At 37.2% G+C, this 25,063-nt stretch overlaps 2 protein-coding genes across 5 annotated transcripts in view; one reads left to right on the top strand and one right to left on the bottom strand.

Annotated features, from left to right (window-relative positions):
* The first annotated feature begins 585 nt into the window (after positions 1 to 585).
* Positions 586 to 17,503, top strand: LOC115005211 (prolyl 4-hydroxylase subunit alpha-1-like). Of its 4 annotated transcripts, XR_003831933.1 has the most exons (17): positions 586 to 763; positions 1,489 to 1,572; positions 1,765 to 1,861; positions 2,294 to 2,445; positions 3,060 to 3,197; positions 4,119 to 4,373; positions 4,625 to 4,803; positions 7,437 to 7,613; positions 7,983 to 8,053; positions 8,974 to 9,073; positions 9,238 to 9,291; positions 9,439 to 9,504; positions 10,616 to 10,684; positions 11,778 to 11,874; positions 12,748 to 12,830; positions 14,334 to 14,550; positions 16,099 to 17,503. XR_003831933.1 is itself a non-coding variant. In XM_029426991.1 (15 exons), the coding sequence occupies exons 2-15, from the start codon at positions 1,494 to 1,496 to the stop codon at positions 12,816 to 12,818; spliced, it is 1,605 nt and encodes a 534-aa protein (XP_029282851.1). In that variant the 5' UTR covers positions 586 to 763; positions 1,489 to 1,493; the 3' UTR covers positions 12,819 to 14,072. The 4 variants fall into 4 exon arrangements, 3 of the variants coding, with proteins under 3 accessions (XP_029282851.1, XP_029282849.1, XP_029282848.1); XM_029426991.1 differs by lacking the exons at positions 14,334 to 14,550; positions 16,099 to 17,503 and having other exon boundaries at positions 12,748 to 14,072; XM_029426989.1 differs by lacking the exons at positions 11,778 to 11,874; positions 12,748 to 12,830; positions 14,334 to 14,550; positions 16,099 to 17,503 and adding exons at positions 932 to 980; positions 11,201 to 11,478.
* A 3,683-nt stretch (positions 17,504 to 21,186) lies between these two features.
* The window catches only part of arg1 (arginase 1), a 6,628-nt gene continuing 2,751 nt past the window's right edge, over positions 21,187 to 25,063 (bottom strand). The window contains exons 5-8 of the mRNA XM_029426992.1: positions 23,107 to 23,201; positions 22,852 to 22,956; positions 22,225 to 22,361; positions 21,187 to 22,142 (exon numbers count right to left, since the gene is read on the bottom strand). Of these exons, the coding sequence (XP_029282852.1) occupies positions 21,979 to 22,142; positions 22,225 to 22,361; positions 22,852 to 22,956; positions 23,107 to 23,201 (501 nt within the window). The 3' untranslated portion in view covers positions 21,187 to 21,978. The remainder of the gene's footprint in view (positions 22,143 to 22,224; positions 22,362 to 22,851; positions 22,957 to 23,106; positions 23,202 to 25,063) is intronic.

Genomic DNA, 25,063 nt, shown 5'->3' on the forward strand with positions numbered 1-25,063 from the left:
GCTATGATTGGACAATCGCTGTTTGGAGGCGGGCTTTAGCTAATATTAAATATGTGCTACATTCACGTGGTGTCGGAATTCTTGGAAAGGAGACTTCCCAACTGGGAAGATTTACGTGAACGCCACCTGAAGTCAGAACAACAACACCTTTGCTACACGACTTGCCAAATTGATATTATACAGAAACATGGCAGACAAAAGTCAATAACCATGATAACAAGTCAGGTAAAGCAATATTTTAGTGGTTTTAACGAATTTACTGGTGCAGTTCGTGAATTTTCCAATCACATTAAAAATGTTTCCGATCTTTCCAATACCACATGAAGGCAGCATCACTGCAAACGACCCCCTCAGACTGGGTGACGCAGTAACATCAATTTATTAAGTGTTCTGAGATTTCATGATCCATATTTATTCATCTGTGTTTATTAAATTACCACAAACCCGGGAGGAATATATGGGAAAAAATTAACTTTAAACAGTTTTATTTCCTGATCCACACTCCGGTCCAGCAAGTGGCGGTAAAACGTTTTTCGCCGCCATGTTGGAAGACGCTGCGGGGAAGAAGAAGAAGAAGCAGAAGAAGAAGAAGGAGCAGAAGAAGAAGAAGCAGCAGAAGAAGAAGAAGAAGAAGAAGTTGTTGTTGTTGTTGTTGTTGTGTGTTTGTGCTGCTAGCTTGACTTTGGAGCAACGTTAAGAGGCAGTTTGAGGCTTTAATGGACTTAAACCGACGAGGGATTTCTTGTTTTCACGGTTAAATACGGTAAAAAACAACAACAAACTAAGACAACTGTCATGTCTTCGTTCAGTGTAATCTCGACATGTCCTGCTGTGCCCACAGCTGTTATATTTAGGGTTAGCGTTACATCTAATATTAGCTTGTCATCTAACCTCCATATTTGTCTTTTTCTTACCTTTTGCCTTTTTCCAGCAGGATAAAAGCTCCTAGTTTAGACTCCGACACCGGTCCCAGGGTTAGGGTAACTTCTTCTCTAAGGATATTATTATTATTATTATTATTATTATTATTATTATATTAATCTTTTTGGGGCAAATGTAACGTTAGAGTTTCAGACAGTTCAGGACCTAATATACAAACAACAGGAATAAAGCCAACAACAAAATCAGCAAAGATATGTATTTCTGGATGTGTTTGTGTCATGGTTAATTAAGGGAAACAAAGAATATAATAATATATTAAAAAAGAAAATATGTTACTTTGAACATAACAAATAATAATAAGTAAAATAATAAATCATTAATTGTACAGAAGATTATTAGGGCCAGACGAAATTAATTGTTTTAATTTATTTTGCATTTCGAGACAGAAAAAAAACGATTGAAAATAAAACTACCTTTTTTTTGTTTTTTTGTTTTTTGAGCATTTAAAGTCTCTTCTCTTTGTTCATGTCATTAAAGAAGTTAAATGTTCTAAATACTTTCATAAAGTCAGCACGTGCAGGTGTAAAGTTGAATGTGTGTCTGCAGGCTGGATGGCTTTCTGCTGGCTGTGGCTCCACGTCCTCCTCTTCACCTGCTCCTCCGCTCACAATGACTTCTTCACCTCCATCGGTGAGTTCACTGCACTGCTTCACTCCGTGCACGTGAACTGAGATTAAAAACATAAAACTCTTTGAAACTGATGCATTTGTTCCTCAAATGCTTTAAAATCTAAGTTTAATAAACATTTCTCCTTTTAAATGAACCAAACACATCCCGTGTGTACTGTGGACCACACACATGAACAATAACGCGTTGTTTCAGGTCACATGACCGACCTGCTGTTCACAGAGAAGGATCTCGTGGCCTCCCTGAAGGAATACATCCGAGCTGAGGAGAGCAAACTGGAGCAGATTAAAAAGTACAATGTGTTTATTTATTATATTTGTTATCCTCTTACAAACACAGAGACGCATATAAATACAAAATGTCCACATGTGGTAACAAAAACCCCCAGATTCAGATACATCCTCCCCGTTATTATCTGTACACAGTACAACTTCACCTTGTGCTTTTACTTTTTCAATATCATGGACCTGCGATTAGTTTAAAAAATGGATTTTAATCTCATAATTTTATTTTAATATCTAATTTTCCAAACCAGCAACTTTATTGTTTTAAGGTGGACAACACTACGTACTGATGTCTGTTTACTGAAATAATTATAATTCCTGCTTCAATGCAAGTTTCAGTTTAGATATTAAAACGATTATTTCTCAGCATGTTCAAATGTTAAAAAGTATTTCAGATTTGTTTGTGATAAAGTTCCCTGAACGTCCTCTCGTGTCCTCAGGTGGGCGCACAGACTGGACGTCCTCTCTGCGGCGGCGGCTCAGGACCCCGAGGGTTTCCTGGGTCACCCGGTGAACGCCTTCAAGCTGATGAAGAGGCTGAACACAGAGTGGGGGGGGCTGGAGAGCCTGGTGCTCACCGACACGTCTGAAGGTAGCAACACACACACACACACACACACACTGATTTTAGCAAAAACATATTTTTATTGCACGTTCACATTTTAATAAACGGAGCGATATATAATGTATTAACTATAATATATAATGTGTTAATCACATAATTTATTTTTTATTCTGTAGAAAGAACTAATTATAGAAATTGCAACACTTTTCTGAATATTGCTATAACTTTATTCATTTAAATTTATGATTCTTATTAAAGAGAAAATAACTTTATTCTCACAATATTGCAACTTTTTTTTACTGACAATTAAAACTTTATTAATTTTAACGTATGACTTTATTTTTGTTTTGTTTTTTTAATAGAAAAAAAAACCAATAATAATAATAATGTGATATTTAATTCCCAAGAAGGTTTTTTTTTTTTCTTCTAAAAAAATTGTAATGTACTTTATATCGTAGAACAAAACGTTAAAATCTCTTCAGATCTGATTTCAGGCTTCTAACCAAAAACACATTAAGAACACTTTGAGACGAGGGAACAGGAAGTGCTAAAATGCTGACTCATCGGGGTTTTAGGACTCGTCCCTGCAGCTCTCTGTGTCCTGTCACACTGACCTCTTCTTCTTCTGTGGTGTTTCTCAGTGTTCATCTCAAACCTCACTGTCCAGAGGCAGCACTTCCCCAACGATGACGACCAGACGGGCGCCGCCAAAGCTCTGATGAGGCTGCTGGATACGTACCAGCTGGACACCAATACCATCGCCTCCGGACAGCTGCCGGGTACGCACACGGCACACTGAACACGGCACACTGAACACGGCACACTGAACTCTGAACTCGGCACACTGAACACGGCACACTGAACTCTGCACACTGAACTCTGAACTCTGCAGAACTACATTGTTATTATATTTTAAATACATGTGTAATGGTCAAACGAGAGACGAGAGTTGACAATGAGCGATAAACTTTCCTCAGTTAATGTTAATTTGCATCGTCCTGATCAAATAAAAATAAATTGAATTCAAAGAGATTTGTAGAATTTTACGAGAATATTTTCATAAACAAAACACGTCTGAATATGATAATAAAGAAATTATATTTAGAGAATAAAGTTCTCGTGTAAAAATAATATTTTTCTTTCCAACAGTTTATTAAATTTAACAATATATATAATATATTTCTTCTTAAAGAAAAACAAACCATTGAAGTGATTTGTTAGACAAAAGTCTTTAAAATAAAGCTTCTTGTTTTCTTCAGTCTAAACATAATAATAATAATAATATATAATATATTAAAAATGTTTAAATTAAATAATGCAAAAAAAATTAAACAATAACAATAATAATTAAATTACTTTTTTAATAATAATGATGTGTGTATATATAAAAAATAATTATATAAAAAAACAACAACATATAAATAAATAAATAAATAATAATAGGAAATTAAAATGTTCATAAAACAAAACAACAAAACAACCCGGTCCATAAAATAATAATTAAAATTGCAGTACGACATAAAAACATCGTAACAATAAAATGAAAACAATAGAACAGTGAGAAAGATAAAAGGATCCCAGGAAGGCGACACATTGTTTTAGAATAATGGAAGTAAAGTTGGATCCTCTTCTTTAAATGTTCCTCTTCTGGAAAAAGGCTTTTAGAGAATTTAAAGTTCTGCGTTATGTCGCTGCCTCAGGCTCGTCCCCGGCCGCCTCACAGCGCAGCACTCTGACTGTGGACGACTGCTACGACCTCGGGAAGGTGGCGTACTCGGACGCGGACTACTACCACACGGAGCTGTGGATGGTCCAGGCCCTGAAGCAGCTGGACGAGGGGGAGTCGTCCGGCACCGTGGACGCCGTCGCCATCCTGGACTACCTGAGCTACTCCGTGTACCAGCAGGGGGCGCTTGACAGAGCGCTGGACTTCACCCGGAGGCTGCTGGAGCTCGGTCAGTCACACGAGGCATGTGACAGAATGAATCTTGTTTATTATGTCCGTCCAGACAAGTTGACCATTGACCATTGTAGTATAAATATATTACGTGGGGGGGGGGAATATTCTGAGAACAATCTTCTAAAGAATTTCCGAGAAATGTTCTCGTACATTTACAAGACGAAGCTTTGAAACACTCTGAGATTAAAGTGTAACGTTTAAGAGAAAGAACGTTACAACGTTAGAAAACTGATATTCTCTGAATAGACCCGACACACCAGCGAGCCGGCGGGAACCTGAAGTACTTTGAGTATCAGCTGATCAAACAGAAGAAGATGGAGGAGGGCGAGGCGGGGCAGAGGACGGAGACGCGGGGTCGACCCGCTGACTACCTGCCAGAGAGGAAGAAGTACGAGCAGCTGTGTCGCGGCGAGGGCGTCCGGATGGTGAGGAGACGGACAGAATGTTAGATATGGAGGACGGCTGAAATAAATATAAATAAATAAACAAGCCAATGAATGTACCAAAAATTATATGAATAATAAATACAGGCAGGAATTAATTAATAACATATTATTAATATTTCTGTTTTAATTTGCTTCTTTATTTATTTACCTTTGTATTAATCCCCCTATTTATTTAGTTATTTTTTATTTAGTTATTTATTTAGTTAGTTATTTATTTAGTTATCTTTTATTTAGTTATTTATTTAGTTAGTTATTTATTTAGTTATTTTTTATTTAGTTATTTATTTAGTTAGTTATTTATTTATTTATTTTTTATTTAGTTATTTATTTAGTTAGTTATTTATTTAGTTATTTTTTATTTAGTTATTTATTTAGTTAGTTATTTATTTAGTTATTTAGTTATTTTTTATTTAGTTATTTATTTAGTTATTTTTTATTTAGTTATTTATTTAGTTAGTTATTTATTTATTTAGTTATTTAGTTATTTTTTATTTAGTTATTTATTTAGTTAGTTATTTAGTTATTTAGTTATTTATTTATTTATTTATTTATTTATTTAGTTATTTATTTAGTTATTTATTTAGTTAGTTATTTATTTATTTAGTTATTTATTTAGTTTAGTTAGTTATTTTGTTATTTAGTTTAGTTAGTTATTTATTATTTAGTTTATTTATTTATTTTCTTTTATTTATTTATTTTCTTTTATTTATTTATTTATTTTCTTTTATTTATTTTCTTTTATTTATTTATTGTGTATTTATTTATTTTATTTATTGTGTATTTATTTATTATTTTTAGTTATTTAGTTATTTATTTAGTGAGTTAGTTAGTTATTTTGTTATTTAGTTAGTTAGTTAGTTATTTAGTTAGTTATTTAGTTATTTAGTTATTTATTTGGTTATATATATTTATTAGTTAGTTATTTTGTTATTTATTTTGTTAGTTATTTAGTTAGTTAGTTTTTTGGTTTTTAGTGAGTTAGTTATTTAGTTAGTTATTTAATTAATTAATTATTTAGTTAGTTAGTTATTTTATTTAGTTATTTGGTTATTTATTTAGTTAGTTAGTTATTTAGTTAGTTATTTATTTATCTAGTTAGTTAGTAGTTAGTTATTTAGTAGTTATTTATTTAGTTATTTATTTAATTATTTAGTTAGTTAGTTATTTAGTTATTTATTTGGTTATTTATTTAGTTATTTAGTTAGTTATTTAGTTAGTTAGTAATTTATTTAGTTATTTATTTAGTTCGTTATTTAGTTGGTTAGTTAGTTATTTATTTATCTAGTTAGTTATTTAGTTAGTTAGTTAGTTAGTTATTTATTTATTTATTTATTTATTTATCTAGTTAGTTATTTTGTTATTTATTTACCCATTTCATTTTAAATGTATTTTAAATATATAAAGACAATAATACATAAATAAATAAGTTTGGGAAAATAAATAAGGGGGGGGGGGGGGTACAAAGCTAAAATAATACATTTAAAATCAGGGAAACTGAGATGGGAGGGTAAATAAATAAGGGAATCCATCCATCCATCGTCTACCGCTTATCCGGGATCGGGTCGCGGGGGCAGCAGCTCTAGTAAGGAACAGGGAGGCCCTTCCTCCCAATCACGCCTCTCCAGGTGTCTCCATCGTTTCCCACGTGTGCGTTGAAGTCTCCCAGCAAGACTACGGAGTCCCCTACTGGAGCCCCCTGCAGGGCTCCATTCAGGGTCTCCAAGAAGGCCGAATACTCAGAACTGCGGTTTGGGGCATAGGCACAAACAACAGTCAGAGTTTTCCCCCCCATAACCCGAAGGCGTAGGGAGACGACCCTCTCGTCCACCGGGGTAAACTCTAACGTAGCGGCGCTCAGCCGGGGGCTAGTGAGTATCCCCACCCCGGCCCGACGCCTCACACCTTGGGCAACTCCGGAGAAGAATAGAGTCCAACCCCTGTCCAGGAGTACGGTTCCAGAGCCAAGACTGTGCGTGGAGGTAAGCCCCACCAGATCCAACTGGTAGCGATCCATCTCTAGTTCCGGCTCCTTCCCCCACAGAGAGGTGACGTTCCACGTCCCCAGAGCCAGCCTCTGCTGCCCGAGTCTGGTCCGTCGAGGTCCCTGACCATCACTGCCACCCGTGTGACAGAGCACCTGACCCCAGCGGTTTTTCCCATGAGTGGTGGGCCCACAGGATGGATGGATGGATGGGAGGCACCACGTAGCCGGGCTCCGTGGCAAATCTGGCCACCAGGCGCTCGCTGTCAGGCCCTCCCTCTGGGCCTGGCTCCAGACGGGGGCCCCGGGCTTCCTCCGGGCAGGGTCTCTCCTTTCCTTTCCCTTTTTTTCATGAAGTCGTTTTTGAACCATTCTTAGTCTGGCCCCTCGCCTGAGACCAATTTGCCTTGGGAGACCCTACCAGGAGCACTAGGCTCCAGACAACACAGCTCTCGGGTGAATAAATAAATAAGGGAATTCATACAAAGGTAAATAAATAAAAATGCAATCCAAACAGAAATATCACATTTATATTAATGTGGTTTTTGGTAAACTAAATGACATTTACTTGTTTTAGATTTTGGCCGCTCGTTCGATATAAAGAAATCTTCCCGCCCGTCTTTTCTGTCAGACTCCTCGCAGGCAGAGCCGCCTCTTCTGCCGTTACTACGACAACAACCGCCACCCGAAGTACGTGATCAGCCCGGTGAAGCAGGAGGACGAGTGGGATCGCCCGCGCATCGTCCGATACCACGACATCGTGTCGGAGGCGGAGATAGAGAAGGTGAAGGAGCTCGCCAAACCCCGGGTGAGTCCACACATCGACTCCCAGTCTGTACAAGTGTTAAAGGTTGTGGAGGATTCGACCCCGAGAGACGTTTGTCTGTTCGTATGTGACCGCCGCTGTTCTTCTTCTTCTGCAGTAACAGCTGTTAACAGTTCCAACAGCTGTTACAATAGTTTCGTCTCTCGATGTCATAATACCAGAAACTGAGTTCTCGATACCAGTGAAATACCACAAAGATGAACAGTGTGTGTGTGTGTGTGTGTGTGTGTGTGTGTGTGTGTGTGTGTGTGTGTGTGTGTGTGTGTGTGTGTGTGTGTGTGTGTGTGTGTGTGTGTGTGTGTGTGTGTGTGTGTGTGTGTGTGTGTGACTGTCGGCCGATTGGCTCTACAGCTGCGTCGAGCCACCATCTCCAACCCGGTAACCGGCGTGCTGGAGACGGCCCACTACCGCATCAGTAAGAGGTAAGAGCTGCCTGAACAGGGCCGTCTGCGTCTGCAGGGGGGCCGTCTGCGTCTGCAGGGGGGGCGTCTGCGTCTGCAGGGGGGCCGTCTGCGTCTGCAGGGGGGCCGTCTGCGTCTGCAGGGGGGGCCGCCGCTGTGTGGAGAGGGATGGGTCTCAATATTTGTGTGAACACATCATCAATCAATTTGCTAAGATATTTAGACAAAGACAAACTAAGATCATAAGAGAAACACAGATACAAATAATATCCAGTCAATGAAAATTATTATTTTCATCCGTTTCGATTCACAAATGCTCTCTCTCTCTGTCTGTCTGTCTCTCTGTCTGTCTCTCTGTCTGTCTCTCTCTCTGTCTCTCTGTCTGTCTCTCTCTCTGTCTGTCTGTCTCTCTCTCTCTCTTCTCTCTGTCTCTCTCTCTGTCTGTCTGCTCTCTGTCTCTCTCTCTGTCTGTCTCTCTCTCTTCTCCTTCTGTCTCTCTCTCTGTCTGTCTTCTCTCTCTGTCTCTCCTGTCTGTCTCTCTCTCTGTCTGTCTGTCTCTCTCTTCTCTCTCGCTGTCTGTCTCTCTCTCTGTCTGTCTCTGTCTTCTCTCTCTCTGTCTGCTCTCTGTCTGTCTCTGTCTGTCTCTCTCTCTGTCTGTCTCTGTCCTGTCTCTGTCTGTCTGTCAGCTAGTGGACATGTCTCTCTCTTCTTGTCTGTCCGTCAGCTAGTGACCTGTCTCTTTCTCTGTCTCTCTGTCTGTCAGCTAGTGACCTGTCTGTCTGTCTGTCAGCTAGTGACCTGTCTCTCTATCTGTCTCTCTGTCTGTCAGCTAGTGACCTGTCTCTCTGTCTGTCAGCTAGTGACCTGTCTGACGCTTTGTATATTATAATAAAGAGATGATAAATAATACAGCGCTCGTTTGCCCCCCCCCCCCCTCTCAGTGCGTGGCTGGGAGCGTTGGAACACCCGGTGGTCGACCAGATCAACCAGAGGATCGAGGACATCACCGGCTTGGATGTCACCACCGCAGAGGAGCTGCAGGTGAGTGACGTGCAGACGTATACAACATATCTATATATTATATAACGTTAACTCTTAAATCATCGTGTGCAGCATTAACTGGTGAGAAGAGTTTAGCGTCTACATCAACCTGAAGTGAGTCGAGACCGAACGTTCATCTGATCTTCTTCTTCTGGTGTGTGCAGGTTTCTAACTACGGCGTCGGAGGACAGTACGAGCCTCACTTCGACTTCGGACGAGTAAATAAAGTTTTCTTTCTCTCTGAAAGTAATGCAAACAATTAATCTCTATAAGTAATAACAGCGAGCCTCCAGGGGTCTGAGCCGCAGGTTGAGAACTTCTGGCTCTCATCGTTATTGTTTAGTTGTGATTATTTATTTTTTCAGAAAGATGAACCGGATGCTTTTGAAGAATTGGGGACAGGAAACAGAATCGCCACCTGGCTGCTTTACGTCAGTAATAATGATTAAATCCTTTTTTATTATTATAAATCATAATTTTACAATTTAATCATTATTAATGATTATTTAATCATTATTAATGATTATTTAATCATTATTTAATCATTATTAATCATTATGAATCATCATTTAATCAATATTAATCATCATTTAATCATTATTAATCATTATTTAATCAATATTAATCATTATTTAATCAATATTAATCATTATTAATCATTATGAATCATCATTTAATCAATATTAATCATCATTTAATCATTATTAATCATTATTTAATCAATATTAATCATTATTTAATCATTAATCATCATTTAATCAATATTAATCCATATTAATCATTATTTAATCAATATGAATCATTAATCATTATTTAATCAATATTAATCATTATTTAATCATTATTAATCATTATTTAATCATTATTAATCATCATTTAATCATTATTAATCATTATTAATCATTATTTAATCATTATTAATCATTATTAATCATCATTAATCATCATTTAATCATTATTAATCATTATTTAATCAATATTAATCATTATTTAATCAATATTAATCATTATTTAATCATTATTTAATCATTATTAATCATTATTTAATCATTATTAATCATCATTTAATCAATATTAATCCATATTAATCATTATTTAATCAATATGAATCATTAATCATCATTTAATCAATATTAATCATTATTAATCATTATTTAATCAATATTAATAATTATTAATCATTATTTAATCAATATTAATCATTATTAATCAATATTAATCATTAATCATTATTTAATCATTATTAATCAATATTTAATCATTGGAAGTCATTGTTTTATTATTAATCATTATTAAACATGGTTAATTATTATTTAAACATCATTTAATCATTATTTATCATTGTTAATCATAATTGTTTTAATTATTATTTATTATGAATCATTTAAAAATGTTATCGTGATTTAATCAATATATAATCAATTAAATACCTGCACTAATATTTATAGTGATTTAAACCTGATGAGTCATTCATCATCATTTATCTTTATTTAATCGTTATGATAATGATTATTAATTGATGCTCTGATCTGTGTCCTGCAGATGAGCGATGTGCAGGCAGGGGGCGCCACAGTCTTCACTGACGTCGGAGCGATCATCTGGCCCAAAAAGGTCCGTGTACAGAAAATAATACGATATAAAAAGCAGCGGGAAAATAACTCACAAATATATAAATACATTTAAAAGTTAATTAATACATTTGAAATAAAAAATAAATGTATAAAATATATAAATTGGGGAATTAATACAAAGAAGCCATTTTAAACTACTTTAAATTTATTTCACTTTTTGCGACATTTATTTTTAATATCTTTGGGACATTTAATGGCATATTTATTTATCATTATTCATTTTTAGATTTTGTCAGCTTCTGTAAAATCCATAAAACTTCACTGCACAGAATGAAAATCTGACGAATAATCTTCAAGTCTTAAATCTTTAAAGTATAAAAAAGGGACAGTTCACAACTATGATGTGACACTTTTAATGTAATGTGTGCGAAATAAAAGATCTAAATAAAGTAATAAAGTAATAAACATAAATATAATCAAGAGACAGCATTATATTCTGCACAGAGTGAAAATGCTAAACTTTAAGATGTAATTATAAATATATAATATATCACAGTTCTGCACTTGGTGCTGGAGGATTCATCCTGAAAGAGAAAGTAACCGCAGCGAGAGGAGGCTGCGGGGAAGTCACCGCCTCACCCCGATTATTACGAAGAGCTGTTCTGAGGAACTGAGAGGAACCTTCCTGGAAACTGGGAGTTGTACGTTTGTGCCCGACCGCAGTGACCCGGAGGAGACGTTCACAGCGTTCGGTTGTTTGAGTTTTGAATCCTGACTTAGCATTTTAGCACTTCCTGTTTTTAAAGCCTGAAATAAAGTCTGAAGAGATTTTAACGTTTTGTTCTACGATATAAAACACGTCTGTTAATCCTCCGCTGGTGAGTTTAACTTGCCGTTTGCCGTCGTTAGCTTAGCAGGTGACGTGAAGTCATGTGACCTGATTGTTGTATTTAAACTAATCATTCATTAATATTATTCTGCAGTTATTAAGGTGGTTCATGTGTTGACAAGAGGGGATTGTGGGAAATGAACATTTTAGATTTAATAATCTTGATGTTTTTGGTGTTTAAGGAAGTCAGATGAGAAGTAGTGAAGGTGTGTGTGTGTGTGTGTGTGTGTGTGTGTGTGTTCAGGGGACGGCGGTGTTCTGGTACAACCTGTATCCCAGTGGAGAAGGAGACTATCTGACCCGACACGCTGCCTGTCCGGTTCTGGTTGGAAACAAGTGGGGTGAGTCACGAGATACTTCGGTACCAAGTCGATGACTAATTTCTGGAAACATGGCGGTTCTCGTTTGTCTGCTGTGCCTCGTGTACCGTCAGGACTCGAGACTAACGGCGTCCTGTCGACGATAGAAAATGTGTTTGGGACGCACCCCAATGTTCCCTCATTAAGGTTACATGTAAACAACAAATCTGTGTTAATCTGCAGCAGAGGGAGCTAACGTTAGCTGTTAGCAGCCGACGGCTAATGTTAGCTGTTAGCAGCCGACGGCTAACGTAAACTGTTAGCAGCTGACGGCTAACGTTAGCTGTTAGCAGCCGACGGCTAACCTTAGCTGTTAGCAGCTGAAGGCTAACGTAAACTGTTAGCAGCTGACGGCTAACGTAAACTGTTAGCAGCCGACGGCTAACGTTAGCTGTTAGCAGCCGACGGCTAACGTTAGCTGTTAGCAGCCGACGGCTAACGTTAGCTGTTAGCAGCCGACGGCTAACGTAAACTGTTAGCAGCTGACGGCTAACGTAAACTGTTAGCAGCCGACGGCTAACGTTAGCTGTTAGCAGCCGACGGCTAACGTTAGCTTTTAGCAGTCAGAAGTTCCATAGAGTTACATTATGGCGCGTTCAGGCTCTATCAGTAAAAATTGGTTGAATGTACATTATAACGTTATCATGATGTGTTCAATGTAATCTTGTAAAATGTAGTTTTTGGTGAGAAATATTAGATGAATTCTGATCTTCCTGACAGAAGTCTGAAGTCATAAACGAAGTTGAGTTAGCGCTTGTTGTACTGCGGTTTTGAATTGTTATCCAGAATCGAGCAGTTTCACTGTAACTTCCTGGTTTCGTTCTTTATTTAACAGTTTCTCTTCTGTTTCTTCAGTTTCCAATAAATGGATCCATGAACGAGGGCAGGAGTTCAGGAGACGCTGCGGCCTCCACGAGACCGACTGACTGTGTGTGTGTGTGGTGTGTGTGTGTGTGTGTGTGTGTGTGTGTGTCATTGCACGTTACTGCAGAATTAATTAGTTGATTTTAAAACACATTTCACGCTGTTTTAAAATATTACTTATGATTAGCTTGAGTTCGTATAAATGATTTTATTGTTATTATTTATTACTTCTCACTTCTCTAAACGACGCCGCGTTCGGAACATTGTAGACTAAGACTAAACTGATTTTAAAGTGTTCAATTTACAAGAACAAAACTTTGATATTTTCTGAGAATAAAATGGTAAATGTACGAGAAATAACTTAAAGTCGTACATTTACGAGAAAATAATCGTGGTTTATTTTGAAAGAACAACATTCTTGAGGTTTTTTCTCGTGGAGTGTGTCTTTAGGGATATATATCGTATTTTATAATCTAGAGAATTCTTCTTGTAAATTCACCATTTTAATCTCTGAGTATTAACGGATTTTAAATAAGTATCACATAATGCTAAATAATAATAATAATAATAATATTTAAAGATATCAATAGAATAACTTATAAACATAGAATACAGTTCTGCACTTGGTGCTGGAGGATTCATCCTGAAAGAGAAAGTAACCGCAGCCTCCTCTGTTTCACAACACGCCCTCTGTTTCACAACACGACCTCTGTGTCACAACACGACCTCTGTGTCACACCCAATTTTAAAATAAGGGAAATTCTCTGGCGGACATCAGCTTCTGTAAAATCCATAAAACTTCACTGCACAGAATGAAAATCTGACGAATAATCTTCAAGTCTTAAATCTTTAAAGTATAAAAAAGGGACAGTTCACAACTATGATGTGACACTTTTAATGTAATGTGTGCGAAATAAAAGATCTAAATAAAGTAATAAAGTAATAAACATAAATATAATCAAGAGACAGCATTATATTCTGCACAGAGTGAAAATGCTAAACTTTAAGATGTAATTATAAATATATAATATATCACAGTTCTGCACTTGGTGCTGGAGGATTCATCCTGAAAGAGAAAGTAACCGCAGCGAGAGGAAGCTGCGGGGAAGTCACCGCCTCACCCCGATTATTACGAAGAGCTGTTCTGAGGAACTGAGAGGAACCTTCCTGGAAACTGGGAGTTGTACGTTTGTGCCCGACCGCAGTGACCCGGAGGAGACGTTCACAGCGTTCGGTTGTTTGAGTTTTGAATCCTGACTTAGCATTTTAGCACTTCCTGTTTTTAAAGCCTGAAATAAAGTCTGAAGAGATTTTAACGTTTTGTTCTACGATATAAAACACGTCTGTTAATCCTCCGCTGGTGAGTTTAACTTGCCGTTTGCCGTCGTTAGCTTAGCAGGTGACGTGAAGTCATGTGACCTGATTGTTGTATTTAAACTAATCATTCATTAATATTATTCTGCAGTTATTAAGGTGGTTCATGTGTTGACAAGAGGGGATTGTGGGAAATGAACATTTTAGATTTAATAATCTTGATGTTTTTGGTGTTTAAGGAAGTCAGATGAGAAGTAGTGAAGGTGTGTGTGTGTGTGTGTGTGTGTGTGTGTGTGTGTGTGTGTGTGTGTGTGTGTGTGTGTGTGTGTGTGTGTGTGTGTGTGTGTGTGTGTGTGTGTGTGTGTGTGTGTGTGTGTGTTCAGGGGACGGCGGTGTTCTGGTACAACCTGTATCCCAGTGGAGAAGGAGACTATCTGACCCGACACGCTGCCTGTCCGGTTCTGGTTGGAAACAAGTGGGGTGAGTCACGAGATACTTCGGTACCAAGTCGATGACTAATTTCTGGAAACATGGCGGTTCTCGTTTGTCTGCTGTGCCTCGTGTACCGTCAGGACTCGAGACTAACGGCGTCCTGTCGACGATAGAAAATGTGTTTGGGACGCACCCCAATGTTCCCTCATTAAGGTTACATGTAAACAACAAATCTGTGTTAATCTGCAGCAGAGGGAGCTAACGTTAGCTGTTAGCAGCCGACGGCTAACGTTAGCTGTTAGCAGCCGACGGCTAACGTTAGCTGTTAGCAGCCGACGGCTAACGTTAGCTGTTAGCAGCCGACGGCTAACGTTAGCTGTTAGCAGCCGACGGCTAACATAAACTGTTAGCAGCTGACGGCTAATGTTAGCTGTTAGCAGCCGACGGCTAACGTTAGCTGTTAGCAGCTGAAGGCTAACGTAAACTGTTAGCAGCTGACGGCTAACGTAAACTGTTAGCAGCCGACGGCTAACGTTAGCTGTTAGCAGCCGACGGCTAACGTAAACTGTTAGCAGCTGACGGCTAATGTTAGCTGTTAGCAGCCGACGGCTAACGTTAGCTGTTAGCAGCTGGAGGCTAACGTAAACTGTTAGCAGCTGACGGCTAACGTAAACTGTTAGCAGCCGACGGCTAACGTTAGCTGTTAGCAGCCGACGGCTAACGTAAACTGTTAGCAGCTGACGGCTAATGTTAGCTGTTAGCAGCCGACGGCTAACGTTAGCTGTTAGCAGCTGAAGGCTAACGTAAACTGTTAGCAGCTGACGGCTAACGTAAACTGTTAGCAGCCGACGGCTAACGTTAGCTGTTAGCAGCCGAAGGCTAACGTTAGCTGTTAGCAGCCGACGGCTAACGTAAACTGTTAGCAGCTGACGGCTAATGTTAGCTGTTAGCAGCCGACGGCTAACGTTAGCTGTTAGCAGCTGAAGGCTAACGTAAACTGTTAGCAGCTGACGGCTAACGTAAACTGTTAGCAGCCGACGGCTAACGTTAGCTGTTAGCAGCCGAAGGCTAACGTTAGCTGTTAGCAGCCGACGGCTAACGTAAACTGTTAGCAGCCGACGGCTAACGTTAGCTGTTAGCAGCCGACGGCTAACGTTAGCTGTTAGCAGCCGACGGCTAACGTAAACTGTTAGCAGCCGACGGCTAACGTAAACTGTTAGCAGCCGACGGCTAACGTAAACTGTTAGCAGCCGACGGCTAACGTTTGCTGTTAGCAGCCGACGGCTAACGTTAGCTTTTAGCAGTCAGAAGTTCCATAGAGTTACATTATGGCGCGTTCAGGCTCTATCAGTAAAAATTGGTTGAATGTACATTATAACGTTATCATGATGTGTTCAATGTAATCTTGTAAAATGTAGTTTTTGGTGAGAAATATTAGATGAATTCTGATCTTCCTGACAGAAGTCTGAAGTCATAAACGAAGTTGAGTTAGCGCTTGTTGTACTGCGGTTTTGAATTGTTATCCAGAATCGAGCAGTTTCACTGTAACTTCCTGGTTTCGTTCTTTATTTAACAGTTTCTCTTCTGTTTCTTCAGTTTCCAATAAATGGATCCATGAACGAGGGCAGGAGTTCAGGAGACGCTGCGGCCTCCACGAGACCGACTGACTGTGTGTGTGTGTGTGTGTGTGTGTGTGTGTGTGTGTGTGTGTGTGTGTGTGTGTCATTGCACGTTACTGCAGAATTAATTAGTTGATTTTAAAACACATTTCACGCTGTTTTAAAATATTACTTATGATTAGCTTGAGTTCGTATAAATGATTTTATTGTTATTATTTATTACTTCTCACTTCTCTAAACGACGCCGCGTTCGGAACATTGTAGACTAAGACTAAACTGATTTTAAAGTGTTCAATTTACAAGAACAAAACTTTGATATTTTCTGAGAATAAAATGGTAAATGTACGAGAAATAACTTAAAGTCGTACATTTACGAGAAAATAATCGTGGTTTATTTTGAAAGAACAACATTCTTGAGGTTTTTTCTCGTGGAGTGTGTCTTTAGGGATATATATCGTATTTTATAATCTAGAGAATTCTTCTTGTAAATTCACCATTTTAATCTCTGAGTATTAACGGATTTTAAATAAGTATCACATAATGCTAAATAATAATAATAATAATAATATTTAAAGATATCAATAGAATAACTTATAAACATAGAATACAGTTCTGCACTTGGTGCTGGAGGATTCATCCTGAAAGAGAAAGTAACCGCAGCCTCCTCTGTTTCACAACACGCCCTCTGTTTCACAACACGCCCTCTGTTTCACAACACGACCTCTGTGTCACACCCAATTTTAAAATAAGGGAAATTCTCTGGCGGACATCAGCTTCTGTAAAATCCATAAAACTTCACTGCACAGAATGAAAATCTGACGAATAATCTTCAAGTCTTAAATCTTTAAAGTATAAAAAAGGGACAGTTCACAACTATGATGTGACACTTTTAATGTAATGTGTGCGAAATAAAAGATCTAAATAAAGTAATAAAGTAATAAACATAAATATAATCAAGAGACAGCATTATATTCTGCACAGAGTGAAAATGCTAAACTTTAAGATGTAATTATAAATATATAATATATCACAGTTCTGCACTTGGTGCTGGAGGATTCATCCTGAAAGAGAAAGTAACCGCAGCGAGAGGAGGCTGCGGGGAAGTCACCGCCTCACCCCGATTATTACGAAGAGCTGTTCTGAGGAACTGAGAGGAACCTTCCTGGAAACTGGGGGTTGTACGTTTGTGCCCGACCGCAGTGACCCGGAGGAGACGTTCACAGCGTTCGGTTGTTTGAGTTTTGAATCCTGACTTGTGCCGAGTGGCGTTTCAGTGCCTGATCCCTTGAGACTGCAGGATGGCCGGGTCAATGAAAACAACAGCATGACTTCTTGGCCGCCGATATACCTCAGCGATATAACATTATGTTTAATGTCTGACCCCCCAGGGAACCATGTCGAGTTTCATAAACAAACTTTGAACGAATACAAAGAAGGCAAAGCATTTAGACTGTTTGACTCTGGCTGGTTGGAACAGATATCTTTCAATCCTCTCGCAGATTCTGAGTTTTGCTTTGTGAAAGCTAAATGTTCTCATTCAATGAAAGTTTCTCAAACGCCACATTCAGCATGGATCTGCACAGTCAAGAAATCTGGAGATATCATAAGTGCTGATTGCAGTTGTGTTGCAGGGTAAGCTGTTATAAATATATACCTAACTTGTGTTTGTTAATTATTATAAAACTCAATATATAGGAAGTACATTTGTCGATATATAAATAGTAGATAGACGACACACCCCAGGTCGAGTTCAGGATCAGGGATTCATTTGTTGGTTTACTTGCATGAAATGAAGATTTCTTGGGCCCCCTAGACTTCCCATTGTAATCCTGTCTCTTCACAGCTGTGGTCCGTGCCAGCCTTCTGTCTTTGTTCGTTAGTGCTGTTGGAAATGGAAATAGTTTGAACGGGGGCTCGCAGTCGCAATGTTTACAATCGTGAAGCTCGCAATGAGATTCTGCCCATTGATTTATCTTTCTCCCACAGTTTGAACATCCTTTCACCACACAATGTGTCCTAATCCCAGAACTAGAAGAGCGATGATTACACACTAACAACTAGCCAAATACAATGTAAACACGTAGAGAAGAAATCCAATATGGCGGCTCGCCACCACCCAGCATGCATTGCGATTCCACCGGAAGCCCGAAACTTACTTTCTCTTTCAGGATGAATCCTCCAGCACTAGTGCAGAACTGTGATGTATTCTATATAAGTTATTCTATTTAATGTTATAATATTGTACAGGCTACTACTATTACTACTACTATTATAATATATTACAATATATTACAATATATTACAATATATTACAATATAATATATTGTAATATATTACAATATATTACAATATATTGTAATATATTATAATATATTACAATATATTACAATATAATATATTTACAATATATTGTAATATATTACAATATATTATAATATATTGTAATATATTACAATATATTACAATATATATATATTATAATATATTATTATTATTATAATATATTATTATATATTATCATATATTATTATATATTATTATAATTATTATATATTATCATATATTATAATATATTACAATATATTGTAATATATTATATTGTAATATATTATAATATATTACAATATATTATTATATTATAATATATTATAATAGATTATAAGATATTGTAATATATTACAATATATTACAATATATTGTAATATATTACAATATATTATATTGTAATATATTATAATATATTATAATATATTACAATATAATATATTACAATATATTGTAATATATTACAATATATTATAATATATTGTAATATATTACAATATATTATATATTATAATATATTATTATATATTATAATATATTATAATATATTACAATATAATATATTACAATATATTGTAATATATTGTAATATATTACAATATATTGTAATATATTGTAATATATTACAATATATTGTAATATATTATAATAGTGTAAATTATTAGATTATTGAAAACTCAAATATATATTTTAAGCAAAACAAACATTTAAATCTCAGTGTTTATAATATGAAAGTGTTTAATGTATAAACAACAATATGATTTAAAGTGCAATATATTTTATCGTTGTTTGAATATTTATACAAACTTTTAAAATATAATTTAATTTAGTTTTTGTCACAAAGAATGAAATTCAGAGAAACTGAACATTTAAAAGTTGTTTTACTGATCGCTGCATCCCATAATACTCAGTGTCTCCTCCTCCGGTGTGTGTGTGTGTGTGTGTGTGTGTGTGTGTGTGTGTGTGTGTGTGTGTGTGTGTGTTCAGGCTATTTCAGCCTTGAGGTCGTTCACTGACAAACAACAGATGACATTTAAAGCACACACACTCACACACACACACACACACACACACACACACACACACACACACACACACACACACACACAGCTCCCCTGAAGGTCACATTTGCAGGTTCCTCCCTGAATCTGAATTACAAGTTGTCACCTGAACGCAGCACGAGTGCAGATATTTCTAAGCGTTCGTCTCAACGTGGAAACTGAACTTCGTACGATATAAACGTTTGTTCCGATCGCTGTGAAGTCTTTAAATCTTTAAATCTGCGACAAACAAACATCTGGACGACTTTGACATTTTTGGAATACGTGAAAACGTCAGATTTACATCTGGAAACATGAAATGTTCGATATTCGACCTGCGATGAGTTCGCTGCTCGTAGTTTCTCTGAAATATAAAGACAAACAAGTTTAAAGTATTTCTACTGTACTTGAGTATTTTCATAAAGTCACTAAATTAAAATGATGTAAAGCCAGAAAGTTACATTTACAAGAAACTCTTTAAAATTGTGACTTTATAATTTTAAAGAATAATCTTTTCTCGTAAATTCACCACTTATTAAATATTAGTGTTTCTCTCGTATAACATTTTAATCTCAATATTTTTATTTTATTTTGCATTTCAAGAATAAAGTCAAAATAACTTTCAGCGCTTACGAACAATAGTCGTGAGCTGACCTCAGATCTGTTTTCACCTTCGCGACTTGATGCACCGAAGATTGTGACAGAATGATTGTTGTTAAAAGATGGAATGTGAAGAATGTGAAGAATGTTCAGAGGATGCTCTGTATTTCTAATCACAATAATAAAGTATAACGTAAATAAAGTTTGGCTACATTGATTATATATGATTTATATATCTTTATACACAATATTGGGAAATTACGTGTACAATTAAATAATCTGACTAATGCTGCATTCAAGTGCTGTCGGAATAATCGGAAAGGTTATTTCCTGACCGGAACACGGCAGACGAAGTAAATATGGTGTTGGTGAGAAACGTTTGTAATATTAGGTTGTAACTGTAGATGAGTTATTTATGAGCATTAAGCCTGATAATAAGTCGGGTAAAGTTATATTTACCTATAGTTTTATTAGTGTGCAAATACAAAACAATCAATACATTAAATGTCCCAAAAACAATATAAAACGTAAATGTAGGCATTACTTCATTGATCAAATGTAAATATTTTTACATTTCTGTTTTAATTAGTTTACTGTGCTTTATTTTTGTTTTAATTTATGTATTTTTTCATTGATTTAAAGTTTTTAGCACCAGGTCTGGGACAAAACTAATATAAAGAATATAAACAAACGTCTTCTGTGCAGCGTCCACGGGACCATCAGCACCTGAATGCACCATAATCTTACAGTACAAGTACACAGTATCAGTACTGAAGTACTACAAACCTGCTGCTGCTGAAACCACAATATTACCCAGAATCCCATGGGGCTTGACTGCAGTGTTAACTGACGTTAAATTTATTTATTTTTAAAGTATTTGCACAATAAAAAGAATTTCTAACACGACCGTATTTCTGGTGATCGTGTCTGAAACTTTAATAATCTGAGTTTAGTTTCTTTGCAGCTCCACAACAACACGATCTTAAGAAGCGACCGCTACGTTGCTACGCAGGAGAAGCTAACGGAAGCGAAACAATCGTTAAACCAGTAACAAACGTCTGTACGTATTGGATTTAATTTAATAAATATTCTCAGTAAGTTCAGGATAAAACATATTTTATTACATTTTCAGATTTTAAAACATTGTTATAATATGTTAATTTCAATCTCAAGCAATTCATTGACGATCACTTTGAATCTCTGTCTGTCGTGTATCTCGAGAACCGCTCATCCGATCGACTTCCCGCTCGGCGTCGGTGTTGCTGAGGACCCCGGGGGGTGCAGTGTGGGTTGGGCCAGATGGTGGCGCTATAACAGCCAACTGTACGTGCTGCTGCCGAGCGCCAAAAAACGCAGTTCCTTGAATGGCCACTTGAGGCTCCAAAAGCGAGTCGATCCCCTCGGACCCCCGTGTTGAAATCAACTTGTTTACAGTCTACTGCAAAACACAGTTTTGTATCTCTAGCTATGTTCCCTTTATGGCCGCTGCGGGGGGGGGAATTATATAAATCAGCAGCGACGGCCATTTTTAGATTAGCGGGGAATAGGACGACGGTGTCACGGCCAAGGTCTGAGGACCTAAGGGAGAGCAGTGTGGTTGATTGGATGAGCGGTTCTCGTTTACTCTTTTCTAAAGATTCTAGACTAAATAATTGATTTAAAGAAATGATTGCTACAATAATAAATCAATAACTGATATAATTTGTGTTTTGAAAGGCAGCGGCGAGCGGAAGCTACATGCACAGGAACACCTTTGTTTCTTTGGTTTGGTGAGCGTGCAGGAGTTTAATCATCTGAGGTCTTCAAGTTAAAACCCTTCAGGTTCTGCAGGTGATCAGAGGCGTTCAGGTGTCAATCAATGCAGTTGGAGAAGCCGGCGTCGTCGTCCGCGTCAAGGCTCAGGCAGGCGGTAATCCGGCGAGTGGTTTCCTTCACGGAGGCGTCCGAAACAGGCGAGCAGCAGATCCACCGCCATGTTGACTGTGGACCGGACGTCCTGGTCGGTTTCACCTCTCAGAGGATTCACCTCCACCATGTCCACCGCCGACAGCAGACCTGTGGGGGGGGGGACATTCATCTAAATCCCCGTATGCACATAAGAACAGGAGGATGGAAAGCAGCTGGTGTGGAGTCGTACCTGTCTGAGCCACTTGCTCAGCGATGTAGAGGCCCTCTCTGTAGGTGAGGCCTCCGGACACAGGCGTCCCGGTCGCCGGGGTCACAGACGGGTCGATGGCGTCGATGTCGTAGCTCAAGTGGATCGGTTTCTTCACTCTGTACAAATCATTTAAAAAACATTATTAACTTCACCGAGGAAGTTAAAGTCTGTCGGCAGCATTACAGAAAGAATACCGAGTTTTATTAAATGAGGTTAACGGCGTCCTGCGGAGGATGGAACACGTGTTTGGGATGAGCAGAGTTAATCCCGGGATTAGCTGCTAACAGCTAACGTTAGCAGTTAGCAGCCGGTGGGCAGCACCGTCCCACTTGGCTAAATATCAGATATATAATATCCTACACATCACAGGAGAAACAAGCATCTGATCAACACGTCACTGTTGTTGTTGTTCTGATCAGTTTTTAGATTATAAATCCACATGCAGAGAGAAAGCTTTTACAGTCTATCTTATATAATCTGTGATATTATAGATTTTATTAAAAGGTTTAGTGAACTATACTACAGTATAGTATATACTATAACTATACTATAGTATAGTATAGTTCTTGTAGTGACACAGTTGCTGAGGGGTTAGGTGTTGGTTACTTGGCAGAGAGGTAGTCGCAGGTCTCCTCCATGACTCTGGCTACGCCGAGTTGATCCACCTCCGACATGGAAAACACTTTCACACCCAGAAGCTTCAGGATGTAACTGAAATAAAAGAATTAGAGTTCAAATGTTAAATCTGACATATTTATTGTACAGACGTGGTTAAATTCTCAGCTCTTCTGTAAGTGAGTGAATTTGTCTTCTCGGTCCTGAGTAAAACCTGCCGCTCTCTGTGGCTTCAGAAAAACCTACTGCTCTGCTGGATCGACGTCTCTCAGACCGATGTAGACGAGATCCTTGGCCGACACGCACGGTTTGATCCACGAGAAGTTTGGCAGGACGGGAATCTGGAGACAAAGAACAACAGACAATAACTTCAGGTCATTTCCTGTTGGAATTAAATCAAACAACTACGAAGAAGGCGAAAGAGTCGCAAAGAAACAAAAAAGAAACAAAAAGACTCAAAAGAGACGCAAAACATCCACAAAGATACAATCAAGGACTACAAAGATACAATCAAGGACTACAAAGATACAATCAAGGACTACAAAGATACTATAAAGAACTACAAAGATACTATAAATAACTACAAAGATACAATAAAGGACTACAAAGATACAATAAAGGACTACAAAGATACTATAAATAACTACAAAGATACTATAAAGGACTACAAAGATACAATCAAGGACTACAAAGATACAATCAAGGACTACAAAGATACTATAAAGAACTACAAAGATACGATTAAGATTATATTATCGTATTGTATACTATGGTATCGTATATTATGGTATAGTATACTATCATATTGTATACCATTGCATCGTATACTATCGTATCACATACTATCGCATTGTATACTATTGCATCATATGCTATCGTATCGTATGCTATCGTATTGTATGCTATTGTATCGTATGCTATCGTATCGTATGCTATCGTAACATATATTATCGTAACGTATACTATGGTATCGTAGGGCTATCATATAGTATACTATGGTATCGTAGGGCTATCATATAGTATACTATGGTATCGTAGGGCTATCATATAGTATACTATCATATCGTATACTATCGTATCATATATTATCGTAACGTATACTATGGTATCGTAGGGCTATCATATAGTATACTATCATATCGTATACTATCGTATCATATATTATCGTAACGTATACTATGGTATCGTAGGGCTATCATATAGTATACTATCATATCGTATACTATCGTATCGTATACTATCGTAACGTATATTATCGTAACGTATATTATCGTAACGTATACTATGGTATCGTAGGGATATCGTATAGTATACTATCATATCGTATGCTATCATATCGTATACTATCGTAACGTATATTATCGTAACGTATATTATCGTAACGTATACTATGGTATCGTATACTATGCTATCGTATACTATGCTATCGTAGGGCTATCATATAGTATACTTCATATCGTATACTATCGTATCGTATACTATCGTAACGTATATTATCATAACGTATACTATGGTATCGTATACTATGGTATCGTATACTATGGTATCGTAGGGCTATCATATAGTATACTATCATATCGTATACTATCGTATCGTATATTATCGTAACGTATACTATGGTATCGTATACTATGGTATAGTAGGGCTATCATATAGTATACTATCGTATCGTATATTATCGTAACGTATACTATGGTATCGTAGGGCTATCATATCGTATACTATGGTATCGTATACTATGGTATCGTAGGGCTATCATATAGTATACTATCATATCGTATACTATCGTATCGTATATTATCGTAACGTATACTATGGTATCGTAGAGCTATCATATAGTATACTATCATATCGTATACTATCGTATCGTATACTATCGTAACGTATATTATCGTAACGTATACTATGGTATCGTATACTATGGTATCGTAGGACTATCATATTGTATACTATCGTATCGTATATTATCGTAACGTATACTATGGTATCGTAGGGATATCATATCGTATACTATCGTATCGTATATTATCGTAACGTATACTATGGTATCGTAGGGATATCGTATAGTATACTATCATATCGTATACTATCGTATCGTATACTATCATAACGTATATTATCGTAAAGTATACTATGGTATCGTATACTATGGTATCGTATTCTATGGTATCGTATCGTAGGGCTATCATATAGTATACTATCA

Source organism: Cottoperca gobio, unplaced genomic scaffold (genome assembly GCF_900634415.1).
Source record: "Cottoperca gobio unplaced genomic scaffold, fCotGob3.1 fCotGob3_279arrow_ctg1, whole genome shotgun sequence".
NCBI classification, from domain to species: Eukaryota; Metazoa; Chordata; class Actinopteri; order Perciformes; family Bovichtidae; genus Cottoperca; species Cottoperca gobio.